This window comes from Mixophyes fleayi, chromosome 12 (assembly GCF_038048845.1).
Source record: "Mixophyes fleayi isolate aMixFle1 chromosome 12, aMixFle1.hap1, whole genome shotgun sequence".
In the NCBI taxonomy this organism is placed as follows: Eukaryota; Metazoa; Chordata; class Amphibia; order Anura; family Limnodynastidae; genus Mixophyes; species Mixophyes fleayi.
Window position 1 is genome coordinate 4577420 of NC_134413.1, and position 16938 is coordinate 4594357.

Consider the following 16938-nt stretch of genomic DNA (forward strand, 5'->3'; position numbering starts at 1 on the left):
GGCTGGAATGGAATTGTAGGACTTGTAGTTCTACAAAAGCTGCACAGCTGAAGGTTGTCTATATCTTGTGTTTAATGACTCGCACCCAAATGTTTTATTTTTGCATATTTCTAAAAAATAAAGTAGACACTAACAGCCCATAGGTTTGTTTTCCCTTGAAATTCCCATCATTTTAGGGCTTGCCTTCTCTTTAATGTGTTACTGTCAGACATTACCACGGCCCACGCTTTTCATGCAGAGCGCAGCCGAGCTGAATTCCCCGGTGAATACGCTCTGAAATTTTTGAAATAAGTTGTTTATCATGAGTGATTTTCATTGTCGTGAGTCGGCGCAATAAACCAGATTAATGCGCTGGGTCTCGCAGGAGCGGCTTCGCGAAAATAATTACTGAATGAAGATGAATTGATTTGCATGGCTTCATATTGTTACATGTAATTAAAACCTGGATTCAGCGTGAAGAAAACTTGAGCTGCAGTTAAATTACGTCTTTGGTGCGCAAAGAATTCTTGCAGATCCTTTTTTTTTTCCGCCTTGATAGCCTTGGGGGAAAAACCTTTAGCAAAACCTCTTATGTTTCCTATTCATTTATTTTTAATTATACCGACCAGTGCTTTGTCTGCAGTTATCTGTGCGTAGACTGGTAAGATATCGCCAATATGGTGCTTTAATTATCCTGGTAATGTTAGCTGAGAACACAAAAGACACAGGGTACAGACAATTAGAGACTCTTGTGAAATAATCTGCATTAGTATTGTTCTTACACTGCGGAGCTCTCCCACCAGCTAAAGTTACTGAATATACAAGTTAAGAGACTTGTTTAAGCGTTACGGTAAAATACACTGTTCAGTGTTACCCTGACATTACCCTGCAGCTCTGTTAACGAGTAATTTATTACTACCTCCCCACTCTTTTACAGACAACTGAGGCTCCTCCCACATCGTTAGGACAGGGTCCTGATGGGGGTCAAAAACTGGTTCTGCAGTCATTTAAATTGTGATGTCACTGGCCCCGCCTCTGTTTAAGATTTAAGCAATTCAAGTGCGTTTCAGAAAAGTATGTCTGCCAAGTTGTCACTCACATATTGCCTGCTCAGTAAGGGAACAACTGTAGTCCTATTTCCAGGACCCCATTCAGTTCCTGAGGGATTCACCCCTGCCTGTACTGACAATTTAGTTACTATGAATGCACTGTTCAGAGCAGCCAGTCATAATCAACTGGGGCAGGGGTAAGTTATTCAGGGACTGTAGGGGTCCTTAAAATGGGGACAATGTTTTTCTGTCATTTGGGGTAGGAGGATTGGTCTATGCAAATAAGGAAAGCTCATTAAATCACACATAGATCTTCCCACGGGCTGTGTGGCTTAGAGATGGTGATGAAATAGCTCAGGTGAGATGAGATTATAAGTGGAGGAGATGACCTGCATCTAGTGGGTCGATGTTGGACATCCCCAGACTAGATTATAATCCAGAAAAACAAACGATCCTCACATTTCCAGCCTCGGAGTATGAAGCACGAGGTCTCTGCCGACTGAAATGTGACTTTAATTGAGAGAAGAATTGCAAACGCCTAACCTAATCAAACGCAACACACACAGTGCCATTATCTCTGCATTACAATTCCAGGGCTCTCGCATTACCGCTCAGGACATCAACGTTGGATGCGAGAGGATCAGATATCACGTCTGTACCAGCAATGTTATTTGTGCTTGGCATAAAAAATATATTTGTAGTGATTTATTGAGCGGATCGTTATATTTATGACCGGAGTGCACCTAGATTGATTGTAATAAAAATGTTTTATATATATATACACACGTGTGTGTGTACTTGCACAACTGTGAAAGGAATATAGATTAAACTGCTGGTTCTACTGATCGGTTTAATCAGTCATCATCTGACTTGTACAAAATGACGGATATGTCTGATTTACAGGGTGAGTGAAACGCGTTCTCTTCTTGTTGCAGGCGCTGTACATGTTCTACGCTTTGGCTATTGTGTGCGATGACTACTTTGTTCCGTCACTAGAGAAAATCTGTGAGGTGAGTCCATAAAATTACTGTCAACTCCTTATATTTATCAGGTCAGAGTTCAGTCTATTACTACCTGTGCCGTAGTTTCTATATTCATCTCACTGTCTATTATCCCACCCGAGGGCTCCAATAGGGGCATATGGGCTCAACAGTTGGTACATGTATGCCAAAGGATAATCCATTGCTAATCTACTGCAGGATTTGTAGAGGGTGGTTTCCACACCACGCCGCCAGTGGGCGTGACCAGCATGCATGGGGGTGTGGCTAGAATTTTAGACAGTGATTGGCTGCTCTCCAACTCTTCCTATCCCCATAATATACATGGGCAATGCTGCGTGCACTACTGTTAGGTGTACGCAGCTCTCCCTTTTCAATCAGAGCTGTGTGAAGCCGGGGCAGGGTCCAGCCACCTCAATTATACAGTGCCCCAGGCTTGGAGGGGGTTTCCAGGCACTAGAACCCCCCCCCCCTTTGGTTTGCCTATGTACTGGATCACAACCAGACATGTTCATAGATCTGGTCAGCTGAAGTCCAAATTTTGATTTAATGCTGTCATGAAGCTGTCCAGAAACTGGACGTTTCTGCTGGTATAAGTCTACCATGATGGTGTCCATCATCATTATCATCATCAACGTTTATTTATATAGTACCAGAATCTCCATAGTTCTTCATAGTTGGGAACAAACACAGTAATAAAACAATACTGGGTAATGCATACAGACAGGTAAGAGGGTCCTGCTCGCAAGCTTACAATCTATAGGACAATGGGAGATTGATACGTGAGGTGTAAGTGCTACATATTACATATTGATCCAGTCAGAATGCAAAGATAAAAGTGCTTATGATCCAGTCACACAGTGATGTTGGTCAGGGGGTTGTTGTCTTGTGTGAATTGTGCAAAGTGTGGTAATAGTGTAACCTAGTGAGGTAAAGAGGGTGGTTGAGGAATATTATAAGTTTGCCTGAAGATGGGGGTTTTAGAACACTTGGAGGTTTGAAGACCAGAGGATAATCTAACTGTGTAAGGGAGGTAATTCCACAGAGTGGGTGCAGCCCGAAAACAGTCCTGTAACCGGGAATGGGAGCAAGTCATGAGAATGGAAGATAGACGCAGATCTTGCGCAGAACGGAGGTGTCCGTTATTAATAACAATGTTATGCTACATTACTGCACAGAGCTGGCTGTGAGCGCTACCTAAGATTTCCTATTAAACTGGCATTAATAGATATAAATGCTGATATTTATTCTTTATAAACCAAATCCCTGAACTGCCTACTGAGGGTAATGTTATATATTTAATAGTGGATGTATCTCATCTTGTTCCAGCCAATTGTCTGTTGTGGGGTCTTTAATGCAATAGAGATGGGATTGTTGTATTATCACAGTATGGGATGGGGGGGGGGGGGGTTGACAGCAGCTGTAGACCCTTGAAATGCTTCACCCGAACAGTCAATAATCCCCATGCTGAAAAGTTATGGGGCTCTTCCAACCTCCCCCCCCCCCCCAATTTTCACATATATATTAAATTGAAACTTGTTACCATGTTATTAAATAATAATAAAAAAAAAATCCTTGTTTTTTTAATCCGTCATGTACAAATTGGAAACAAAATAAAAAAACAACATAAAAAAGACCGAGACACTCACTATGAACCACAGAAATTACTATAAAATCAGGACTTTCCTTCACAGCCAGCCAATCAGAAGCAGCCAGTGTGAGAAAACGCTTGTGATTGGGTGTAGGGGAATCACATCTTTCATCTTTTCAAGTCCCTAATTTTTCCCCACTTGGTCTTTTTTATTAATAACTTTTATTTTATTTAACAATTAGCAAACAACGAGGATTTTGAGAAATCGTTCATTGGACTAAAGTTTATTTGAAAATTGAGAGTGTGTGTTTATATCCTTTTGGTGCAATAGACAGGGGCCAGGGGCCACTGGGATGGCAGAGTTGATCCCAGTCTTGTTAATTGCCCCGGCCCCCACAGCCCGGAGGATAAGCTGCATTTCACCTACTATAGAAATTGCACACAATTTTATTTGATGTTCTCCATGTATTCCTGGGTAATGTTGAATCCGTGTATGTAGCTGAAGAATCCATAACCAGGTCCTTGGATGCTGTCTCCGAGGTTTCTGTTCATTATTTGTGAGCTGGGTTTCGTCTTTGAAGATCCGGAGACTTAGGAAGCGCTCGGTGTCTTGGAGAAGCTCAGCTGGAAGCGGGTTTGTTGTCAATGATAATGAAATGTGACGGGAGAGAGAGACACAGGAACAAAGCTTCACCCCCATAATTGGGAAATCTGATGCATGGAAATATTATTCTTCAAACAAAGATCCAGGTTTGAAGGTGTTCAGCACGTGGCCTTGGAGGAGAAGAAAGACGCGTTACCTTTAGCGTTACCATTTAAATAACCATACACCTAATTACTATTACACTTGTTAGTGATGGGTGTGAGAGAGTTTTGTTACCTTTTGTAGGTAGAGGATTGTTTGCCTCATTGCAGAACGCAATACGCCCCTCAAAGTGCACTCGCCCCGCGGAGGTGGCCATTCTGTGCGCTAAACTAATATTCACCGGGTTTATTTAGTTTTTTTTTAGTATTTAATTTAGGAACTGCGGCATCCACTCGTTTTCTGGAGATTAATAACCCTCATTTATTATAAAGATGATTCATAAACAGCGTTAGTCAGTGTCTGCTGTCTTATGGTGTTAAATTATGTTTCATTATTGCACGAATTATAATTAACTGAGGTAATTATTCAGTATATAGCAAACAAGTTTTCATTTAAATCATATATCATGAAATGAATTCAAGGCGTACTCTAATGTTTTACTGGGCGGTATTTTATAAATGTTATATGCTATTAAATATTGTTTAATATGAGCCACATGGACAAATACATGTTTCTCTATCCTTATGTAAATTTATACATTGTGCAAATTATTCTAAAAATGTATAAATCTGCAGCGAGCGCTAATGAACCAGATGAAAGGGCCATGTCCCCAAAACGTCACGTTTCATCAATGAGTAACCTCATTCTGTGCCTTTCAAGATCAACTCAATATCATCCTGCCTCCGCGATGCCTCTTTCTCACGACTGCACACCGTTTTATTCTTTGATAATTTGCATCTTCCAATTGATTTGCATATTAATAAATTGACTTGCAAATTAGTGTTAACTTTTGTGCCTGTTTTTTTTGTTAATCCAAAATAGGATTATACTAAAATAACTTTTTCCTTAAAATGTTTTTGGTGGAATTCAATGAGATAAAACAAATATAAAATAGTTCTTCTTGTGGATGTTGCATCTGCAGCAAAAGTACCACAATACCCCATCATTTCTTTGACTTTCAGTGGAGCAATACTTTAAGTTGTGTCTAACCTATCTACTTGTGAGCTGGACACCAGCTGAATTGTATCATTTTTTTTTGGGGGGGAGGGAGACGGTAGTCTGAGCTGTCACTTAACCCCCCCCCCTTCTCTATTCAATACAAGATAACCGAAAGGGGGGAAGCAGCCAAGACTACTGTCACTTGTTTTACATTGTAACAACAAACATTTAATTCTCAGTGCTACATAGTAGCTGGTGATTTAAATTCTTATTTACAACTGTAAGGGATCAGGGCAATGATTACAAAAGTCTACAAAGTATCTTGTTACCATTGGAAGGGTGTAAGACCTCAGTAGACTTTCTCACATGTTCCACAGTACCCGTTAGACCACCCTGATTTGCAGTTATCCCCCGTCACCGCGGTTTGTTCTGTTGCAGTCACAGTAGCCTCCCTATCAGATACAGCAGCCATGTATTTCACCCTAGTTTTGCAGCTCTTCGTTCTTGGCGTCGCAGATGCACAGAAACCTTTGAGTAAAGACCGGCATGAATAATCACGAAATCTGTTGTGCGTTTGGAGCCAATTCAGAATATTAACTGTTTATCTTGAATTATGCAGAAATAACAGAAGCCAGGGCTGCATGCATAATGTACAAACATATGTCCCGCTAGCAACTGCCTTGTCCCTGACTCCCTGTCAATCACACTGTGCCAATGCCAAGGCTCACTCCCAGAATCCTTTGCCATGCACTGTACAAAATAAAGGCCAAGCTGATTGGCACCGTCTAATTGGCTGCAGGCGCCAAGTGTTGAGATTGAATGTCAGCGGGTTTGATCAAGGTCACAGCAGACTTTATAGCTCCCATTCTCTGAGTCACAATTTAATTTACGATGGCTAAATATAGTATTAACGACACTATAATGGAAACTACTGAGGAGGAAAGGGATCTAGGAGTCACTATTTCAGGTGACTTAAAGGCAGGTAAGTGATGTAACACAGCAATGAGGAACAAGTCAGATGCTTGGTTGTATAGGGAGAGGAATCAGTAGCAGAAAGAAGTAATAATACCACTGTATAGGTCATTGGTACGGCCTCATCTAGATACTGTGTTCAGTTCTGGAGGCCGTATCTCCAGAAGGATAGAAGGATATAAATACATTAGAGACTGTACAAAGAAGGGCAACTAAAATGGCGCATGGGCTACAGCACAAATCTTACCCGGAAAGACTAAAAGATCTTAATATGTATAGTTTGGAGCAGAGAAGGAAAAGGGGGACATGATAGAAACTTTCATATATATCAAGAGTTATAACAAGGTGCAGGATGGAAACATTCTACAAAGGAAGAGAAGTATTAGAACACGAGGACATGTACTGACACTGGGGGGGAAGAGAAGTATTAGAACACGAGGACATGTACTGACACTGGGGGGAAGAGAAGTATTAGAACACGAGGACATGTACTGACACTGGAGGGAAGAGAAGTATTAGAACACGAGGACATATACTGACACTGGGGGGAAGAGAAGTATTAGAACACGAGGACATGTACTGACACTGGGGGGGAAGAGAAGTATTAGAACACGAGGACATGTACTGACACTGGGGGGGAAGAGAAGTATTAGAACACGAGGACATGCACTGACACTGGGGGGAAGGAGGTTCAGGAGTAATGTGAGGAAAAACTACTTCCCAGAAAGGGTAGTGGATAAGTGGAATAGCCTCCCATCAGAGGTGGTAGAGGATAATACAGTACAGCAATATAAACATGCTTGGGATAGACATAAGGATATCCTTACAAAGAACTAAGGATCACATAGGGTTTGAGGTTACCATAGGTTATAAAATGGGCAGACTAGATGGGCCAAGTGGTTCTTATCTGCCGTCAAACTCTATGTTCCTATGTGTCTTACAGAGGCTGCATCTGAGCGAGGACGTGGCTGGGGCAACATTCATGGCAGCTGGCAGCTCTACTCCAGAGTTATTTGCCTCCGTTATTGGTGAGTTCTGACACAGGGACCAACGGATGTACAGAGAATTCTAGAAGTCCGTGAAGTACTAACATTGCACTGCATCACAACAGCCAATCAGACACTTTCTTTAAGTTTGTAACTTGCACTCGACATATAACAGCTCATTGCTGATTGGTTGTTGTGGTTCAGTGCAAATTTGGCAACTAAAATTAGTAAATGAGACCACCCAGTCGGCTAATGCAACATTGAGACTCTCAGTTTACTAGAAAACAGGGGCATCACTGAGGCACACAGAATAGGCTGCATTCTCATGAGTATTGGCGCACAAAATGGCTGCCTCCGTTGTGTGTATGTGACAGGATTACTGTAGGTGTACATAGCGTGATCTTGAAGTTATCATGATAATTACTGAAATAAACATTATTATTGCTATTATTATTATTATTATTATTATTATTATTATTATTATTATTTTTACTATGAGGTAATACAGATAATGTATTTTGTTTGCTTTATGGATAACGTCAGAAATGTGGGTAATCTTAGATTAGCCATGTATACTTCAATAATGCATTAACTAATACCAATACATTCTAAACGCGTTAATAAACCGTATACTCACCCAGCACCAACTGTAAGGGCTTATTCAGAAGTGCAGATCACTAGAGGTTTTCACACTTTGCTGGTCGCATTCTGGATAGAACAGAGACGGTCTGTAATAATGTTACTTGCAAGGAAATGTGGAAAAACACTATTAAAACCCCTGTGTGAACAAGCCTTTATACCTGGCTTTGTTGCAGGACACCTGCCACAAATATTACACCAGACACGCAGAATTTATCTTAATTGAGATAATCCCTGAGTGTTGATATTATGGATTATTACAGAGGTGTTTAATCTCTCCTACAACTTTTTTGCTTGCAAAAAACAACTAGCTCATAACATTGTAATTGCAGATTAGACTTATGAATGGTGATAACGTACAGCAATTATATTGTACAAATAAACCGTATCTGTAAAATGGTGTAATACAAGCACTGACTGCCACCTGCTGGGGTTATATATTACTTGGCTTTGGGGAATTTTAGATAGTTGGAACCTTAAAATGAATTTAGAAGATCGCTAAAACATTACCAGGATGTGTGCTGTGCATAGGAAAACAATCTTCCCCCCATTATTACATCTATATCTCAAATATCTTCAGCTCTGACAAGTTCCTGAATCTGATACACATATATGTGCCAATGTTATAAATAGCTCTTTTATTTGAAGGTTACTTGGATAATGGGTTAGTGATCTGGTAAATTGAAAATACCAGCGGTTTCTATATACACAGATAGTTTACATGAGTTCCCAAAGTCTGACAATAGTTAGATACTGTGTAGAAACATGTTATGGGGGAAAAAAGCAAGCTGTTGTCCTCTGTTATCAGGCATTATAGACATTGTTGTCCATGTAGAGCTGGAGGATGTTATGTGTGTGGTTCTCAACCGCAGTGCTGATTCCCATGGACAGACATGAACCAACTGGTGACTGTAACCGTTTGTCTTGTCTTATAGGAGTTTTTATTACTCACGGTGATGTCGGTGTCGGGACAATTGTTGGATCGGCTGTTTTTAATATTCTTTGTATTATTGGTGTCTGTGGCGTTTTTGCCGGGCAGGTAAGATACTAATCCATCCATCCTTCCATCCATCCATCCATCTATCCATCCATCCATCCATCCATCCATCCATCCATCCATCCATCCATCTATCCATCCGTCCATCCTTCCATCCATCCATCCATCCATCCATCTATCCATCCATCCATCCATCCATCCATCCCCACTAATTCTTACTTTGCATACAACAACTACTAGACCCCTTGCATTTATATGTGTCTGTAATGTTAGGATTTCACATTGTTCTGACTGATTTTCCCTTTATGGCGTTTGATCTATTAATGAGGGATATTTGCAATTCTATTTATTGATATTTATATGTTGTTAGGATGATGTGTGTTACATTATTCTATTTTTTTCTTTTGCTATCGCTTTGTGAGATGCCAATGTACACAGTCTGCCATCAGCATATCTTTCTTTCTTTTTTTAAATACCTTTTGATTATGTTATACCCTCACTGATTAGTTTGTGATATATTGTGTCATTTTGTAAATTACCAGTGGTCTTAATAAATTGCGATGGTGACTTTTGCAGTTATTCGGGCACCACTTTCCGAATAATCCATGATAGTAATTAGAATTTGTAACTATTTTTTTAATATTGTTTTTTTTTTTTACACACATTTGACTTAATTTGCACTGAAAACTTTAAATACTGAGATTAAATCAGCTCTCATGGTGTCTCCAGGAATGTTGGGGGCAGAGCTTCTGAAGACGTGACCACGCCCAGTACTGTGACAAGCCACGCCCCCTTCTCAGAAGGAGTGTAGATGTGTTCTGATATAGAAAACTTAAATGTTGGGAGGTATACCCGTGTGGTTTTCAAAAATTCAAATTTGGGTTTATCTTCTATCTAGCTGGAATGTCCTGGATTTTCAATACACTGTCCGTGTTCACTAACTCTGTTTATATTACATTCATTTGCATTTGATGTTGGACGCTCCCACTGCTGATTTAGAGCTTTGACTCCGCCCACTGCGGACGTGAGTCCCAGCTGTAAAGTTCCTTGTTCGGGATCAAAACCTCAACCACTGTATATATAATATATATATTTATCTATCTGCCTATATATATATATATCTGTGTCATAGCTTTCTGGTTTTGTGGATTGATAATAAAACACTAATTTTCCCAATTGTCTGGTCTCCCCCTGCAGGTTGTGCGTCTTACCTGGTGGTCGTTGTTCCGAGACTCCATGTACTACATTCTAGCAATAATAGCTCTAATTATCGTAAGTGACGTGTAATCTCCTGTTACATATTCATAGCGGTATTTCAGGAACATGTCTCACGCACAGTATGTTTCATGCTTTGTCCTACACGTAATATAATCCGCACCAGATTTTCATGAATAATTAATACCTTACCGTGCACAGCTTCATATTATTTCATGTGTTACGAGCAGAAGCCAAACTTTCTCTCAGCTTCCCAGGACTGCGGCGAGAGAAAGGAATCTATTCAGTGCCGGCCGTGGAGACATCTGTTCATATATGTGACAGGAATACATGACTGATATCACTTCTATAATCTCACCGTACCGGCAGCTGGTGGGATCAGTGGTGGAAGTAACGCCACAGCGAGAACTGCGATTGGTCAGGGGGCTGTAGATGAGGGGTCACCCAACCTGACGCCCCCAAAGGCCCTCGCTGTTCTCTCTGTTGTCATGTGACGTTTCAGAGTTACTCATCTACGACCCCTTAAAGGACCATTGGTGCCACTACCCTCCCCCCAGGTCCCTGCGCCTGCGGCTTTGGTGTCATCCTGACGCTGACCACAGATTTACTCCCCACGTCCAGTCCAGGCGCAGTCAGTCGCCTCCTTCTTCTATACATTGTAAGACTCTGCCAGGGGACAGCTGGCAAATTTTAGCCCGGGGGTTGGGACTCGGCTCAGCAGCCTATTAGGAACATTTTAAAGAATAAAAAATGTAGGTACCCCAGTGACCCAGCCCACGGTAGCCCCAAATGGGACTGACCCGATGGGGGGGGGGGGGGGGGGGGTACAGATGACTGTACTGTGATTGGGGAAGGAGAGGGGGACATTAACTGTGATTGGGAGGGGATAGGGGACATTAACTGTGATTGGGGGAGGGGGACACTAACTGTGATTGGGGGAGGGGACATTAACTGTGAATGGGGGAGGGGGATATTAACTGTGATCAGGGAGGGGAGAGGGGACATTAACTGTGATCAGGGAGGGGAGAGGGGACATTAACTGTGATCGGGGAGGGGAGAGGGGACATTAACTGTGATTGGGGGAGAGGGGACATTAACTGTGATTGGGGGGAGGGGAGAGGGGACATTAACTATGATTGGGGGAGGGGGACACTAACTGTGAATGGTGGAAGGGGGACATTAACTGTGATTGTGGGAGGGGGATATTAACTGTGATCGGGGAGGGGAGAGGGGGACATTAACTGTGATGGGGGGAAGAGGGGGACATTAACTGTGATTGGGGAGAGGAGAGGGGGACATTTTCTTAGGGGGAGGGGAACCTTTACTGTGATGAGGGATAGGGGGCATATGTATGGTGAATGGGAAGGGGGCCCATGTATGGGGAGGGGGGTCCTGTCAGATTAATTGGTACTGGGCCCCACAGTTTCTGATGGCAGCCCTGCTTATAGGCACCTAGGTTGTGAGTACACAAACGAGATTCCATTTCAGATTACTGAGATAAAGCTGTGGAGAGGACATATTTTTAGGGGTGTTCCTCACTCAGAGGGATACCCGACCATTTTAACTGCACAAAAAAACCTTAATTTATCACTGGGTCTGAGCTGGCAGAAATCGGAACCTCGTTCTGCACTTCACCAGAGAAACATATTTGCTGGTGCAGTTTGCACAATGCAAAACTAAGCTTCAAACACCCCAAAGTGGCTGACATAATAATGGCAGATCCTGTGCCTGTCGTAAACGATGTCCCCTCTGTTTATCTGGACATCTGTAAATCCTGGCCTGCTGGCGGAGTTCTCCAGTGTATGATATTTCTTTTTGACTATAAAAGTTTGACAGTAACAAAGAGAAAATAGGAAGCAGGAACTTTGGCTTCAAATTCCAATGAATTTATTATAAATGAAATCATATTTGTTTGTCCTTATTTTAATGTGTGTAATCTTTTGTTATCTTTTCCAGTTTATTTACGATGAAGTTATAGTTTGGTAAGTCTGCAGTGCTCGCTCCCTCCTGTCTGACAAGTACGAATGTCACAGTGCGTTCGTTATAACTGTATAAACATACACAATGTAATTACTGATGCTGGGATCACATATAATATCAAGCTGAAGCGTTTCACGGACCGCAGATTGTGTAAGAAAAACTCCTCAAGGGGTAAAATGTATTCAGGAAACCAGGAGACGCTACACTGCGTCCCAAGTTCTTCTATTTCCGTGCGCTGTCCATGAAATACTTTTGGTTATACAAGTGGATATTACTCATATTTTACAAATAATTAATTTCACCCGGGACAGAATATTCTGCTCTTGTTTTTCACTCTGATTTTCCAATTGCATTCTGCGGTAATGAATTAAACAGTTGGGGGTATATTTACTAAACTGCTGGTTTTAAAAAAAAAGTGTAGATGTTGCCTATAGCAACCAATCAGATTATAGCTGTCATTTATTTAGTGCATTCTGCAAAATGATAACTAGAATCTGATTGGTTGCTATAGGCAACATCTCCACTTTTTCAAACCAGCAGCTTAGTAAATATGCCCCTTGGTGTTTTCATACCACCGGTCAGATAATTCACCCCAAGTTAATGCAGTTGGAAAGTCAGTGAAGGGTCTAATTCATTGAATTTTATTTCTCTATGAACGTTGACTTCAAGTTATGGGCACAGAGAACAATATTCTTTTCTGCATTTATTAACATCAATATGAGATATGATTTGCTGCTTGTTCAGCCGATATGTCATTTAATATTATCCATTGTCTCTATAGAACAGCGTCCCCAGTGGAGAAATTGCACAATGATCTTTTATCTCTGTTGCAGCAATAGTTTTTGAACAAAGTGTCTCCATATAAAAACACACTTGTTACATTCTGATATCTAATGTCAGTGACTGTTGTCTTACAGTTGCTAATCAGCTAACGGCCAATCTGCCATCCACGCTGCTGTCTGCTGCTTCCTAAATCTTCCACTCAATAACGTGTTGTTAATAGAATAACTGTGTTCGCCTATAGCAACCAATCAGACTGTTAAGGAAAGCTTAATACTGGTTGCTATGGGTTACAACAGTGGGAAACAGCCTGCTTAAACTATGTCTCATGCTGGGATTTGTAGTTCCCCAACAGCCAGAGGGCCACAGATTGTCTAACCCTTGCTTACAACAAATGTGTTATATGTCCCATTGTGTTGTATGATGATTTATTTTGAATACAATGTTTTTTGTGTGATTTCAGGTGGGAAAGTCTTATACTAATAATTATGTATCTGATTTACATACTTATAATGAAGTAAGTGTTTCAATGTAGTTATTTCACATTAGTTTATATAAGCATATCCGTTTCTCAATAACATGTTTCTTTGTCTTTAACGTGTCACTATGAACGATTATGATTATGTTTTATCCATTGGGCTTTATCAATCACCTGAGGGGGTGTTATATAGACCCATGTGTGGTGGAGAATTATTCACAAGGTGTAGGACAATATGGGCTTGTATGTCACATAGACGGCCGTTCCAGAAATGTATCTTATGTACCGTTCCGTCTCTTCCTAACGCCGGTGACATTCTATGCACATGAGACGGAGGAGACAAATTCAGCATTTCTTGTAGCAGTAAAAAGACACGAGAGGCCTGAGTCATTAGGGAGAGCAAAGGGAAAAAAAGGAGTAACTTTGCACCTTGGCAAAACAGTGTTGCATTGCGGTGGTAATGATATTATCGGTGCTGATAACACCGACACCGACTTCATAGACAGAATATGCCGGAACGTGATTTCACTGACATTAAAAAAATCAAGACTTACGTCTTTAATGACAAGAGAACTATCCGACTGTGTTCTCCAGCATCCAGATCAGAAGTAATACGGCTCTGCGTTTTTACGTTAATGAAAATGGCGACAGCGTTATTACCAATTTTAAAGTGGCAATGGCGGCTGTCATGTAAGGTAAGTGTTACTGGGTTAGGGATCAGGTTAGGGTCAGTCATCAGGTTAGGGTTAGGCATTGGGTTAGGGTTAGGGTTAGGGATCAGGTTAGGGTTAGGGATCGGTTTAGGGTTAGGGATCGGTTTAGGGTTAGGGATCGGGTTAGGGTCAGTCATCAGGTTAGGGTTAGGGATCGGTTTAGGGTTAGGGTTACAGATCGGGTTAGGGTTAGGCATCTGGTTAGAGTTAGGGATCGGGTTAGGGTTAGGGATCGGGTTAGGGTCAGTCATCAGGTTAGGGTTAGGGATCGTCAGCCAGAATTGCCGTTTTAAAACTTCTAATATGGCATTTTCAATGACGTAAAAATGCAGTGCCTTTATTCCTTCTGATCCGGATGTTAGAGAGCACAGTCGGATAGTTCTCTTGTCATTATTCAGGTAAGTCTGCATTTTATTATTGTCGGTGAACTCACATTTGGCCATAGTTTGACTATCAAAGTGTGGTATGACCATGTGGATCTATGTGGACTATTAAAGGTCCTTTAAGCGGCTTCCTGTGTCGTTGCCACAAATGAACCCCTCATTCTGCCACCTGTGTGGCAAGGGGTGAGTAGGACGGTGGCACAGTATGACACAGGTATAGACTGTTTTTAGACAACTGTCCATGGCCCAAGACGGTCTTAACTCACTACCGTCGCTCTACCATGCTGAACCCATGCTAGATACCCTCTGCAATCTTTTGCACCTTGAATTCTCCTTTAAATGTTTTATCCGCACTCTACTAATTTTACATTTCAGTAACAATTTTAAATTTGCAAGATGCCATCGTACAGAGAACCGAAGAATAGATCTAATTCAACTTGAGAAGTATTCAGCTAGTAATAGGCTTCTGCTGGTCTTAAGTCTTCCTCCAGCTAAATCATGCACCCTTTCTGTGCCAGAGAGGAGGCCTACAGACCGCGGACAGATGAAAGGTTTACCGCAAAGGCCGAATATATTTTCCAGTACAGGCAATACCATGCAATTGTGTCTTTAATTAATTTCCCCGTCTGCTGAATCACAGATTAGCGCGTGTCTCTTCCACTGATGAAGACGCTGGTCATTGTCCCATCTGGTGAGGAAGGAGTTAACAGTGGCTGATTAAAAGGGGATGTTGTGAGCGTGGCACATGGTCTCCTGAGGGGATAATCGCTTGTAATCTGTGCCGACCAATCAAAGGCTTGCCTTTGGGATCACATGGTTGTTACCAAAGATTAGATCACACTGTGTTTCTTCAGTACAAGATTAAAGGGGTTGCCCAACACAACAAACCTACCCCTTCCAAATAGGGCCCTGGCTAACCTGAAGCCGAGGGCCGGCTTGGCGGATTAACGGGTCTATTTATAATTAAGGATCAGTTTGTAGAGATAAGTAAGAATATTTTTTATGATTGCTGCTTATCACAGTGATACAAAGTTCCTTATTGCAGCAATTTATCAATAAATATTCTGCCAGGGCAGCTGATCTACATTCATCTGCCCCAGCAATACTGACTTGGAGCAAAAAAGAGATAGTTCTCCCTAGTAAAAAAATAATTAAAAATCAAAGTTTAAAAAAAATATTTATTTAAAAAAATTACAAAAGATTTTGGAAGCTTCTGCGGTTCTGCAAAGCTCTATGTTACGCTGCTGAACATTAAGGGTTAAGGATGTGACAGATTACGCAGGTGACATGCGCTAGCAGGACGTGATCCGGCATTCGGTTGCTGGATGATATCAGGTGAGAAGTAAATTGGTTGCACAGGAGCTGGTGTCAGTATTTCAGGAGCGAACTTCGCCTGTTCTGTCTGGAGCTCTAGCAATCCCAGCAGGAGTTTATTAGTCACCGCTGCCCCCTTCTGGGCAGCAGATGGAATTATCTGCAGATGCGGCTGCTTCCTGCGCTGAATAAATCACCGATCTGTGAGATTATAGGTTCTTCTCCCCGCTGCTGAATAGGACAATTTGTAACACGGAAGCTGTGGTGTAAAAGATACAAAATTAAAAAGAACACTTATCCGCTCTGTGGACATAGCTGTGAAATACATTAAATACGCACATTGATATATTGCTCTTTGAACATGTATTTACTAGTATTCTACACTAACATTGTATATTATTATTCTATAACCTGTCACATTGTTACCCCGCTGATATCTCTCTCCTGTTACATGACAGATACAACATGAAGATGCAGCACTTGTTCACCATTAAACATAAGAACCTGGGGAACGGCTGCACCGTGGGGAATGAGCTGCAGGACGGTAATGTGTATTGTGCCTCTGTTTGTGACGACCCCTCCGTCCCCCTGTTGTGGAAAGGTAAGGCTAAGCAGACCGGGGAGAATAACGCTGTATTGTGATTACACACCAGCAGAGAGCGCTGTTCAGCAGGATGTATATAATATACTGTACAGTTACATTGACTTATTACTACTGTTGTGTGATTCAGAGACTATAGGGAAATGAGGGGCGGCCCCCAAACTATATTCAGTGATTGTAGATCCGCCACTGCCTGCACCCCAGGGCCGTCTTTCTCCCTTGGCACACTGGGCAGTTGCCCAGGTGCCCCATGAGCAATAGGGCCCAATAGGCAGGGCCCAAGAGAAAAAAAAACTATTCACCCATGTATCAAGGCACAGCTGTACAGCATGTTTTTTTAAACACTGATATTCGTTGCAGGTACCAATTTTTTTATAATTGACATTTTTATAATTTACATTTCTATTCCTGTGAGCAGGGGCGGGCTGGGCTGGGGGGCATCGGCCCCCCGGGCCGTTCAAAATTACCAATGTTAGGGCCGGCCGGCAGGCCATCCCCCAGATTCAAAATCGCCGATTT

At 41.8% G+C, this 16938-nt stretch overlaps 1 protein-coding gene across 2 annotated transcripts in view; it reads left to right on the forward strand.

Annotated features, from left to right (window-relative positions):
• Window positions 1–16938, forward strand: part of SLC24A4 (solute carrier family 24 member 4) — a 64685-nt gene that overhangs the window by 32533 nt on the left and 15214 nt on the right. Inside the window, exons 4-10 of one of the 2 annotated variants that reach the window (XM_075192748.1) lie at window positions 1964–2038; window positions 7277–7361; window positions 8894–8997; window positions 10153–10227; window positions 12127–12152; window positions 13394–13447; window positions 16277–16419. In XM_075192748.1, coding sequence (XP_075048849.1) covers window positions 1964–2038; window positions 7277–7361; window positions 8894–8997; window positions 10153–10227; window positions 12127–12152; window positions 13394–13447; window positions 16277–16419 — 562 coding nt within the window. The remainder of the gene's footprint in view (window positions 1–1963; window positions 2039–7276; window positions 7362–8893; window positions 8998–10152; window positions 10228–12126; window positions 12153–13393; window positions 13448–16276; window positions 16420–16938) is intronic. The other variant, XM_075192749.1, reaches the window with a different exon arrangement.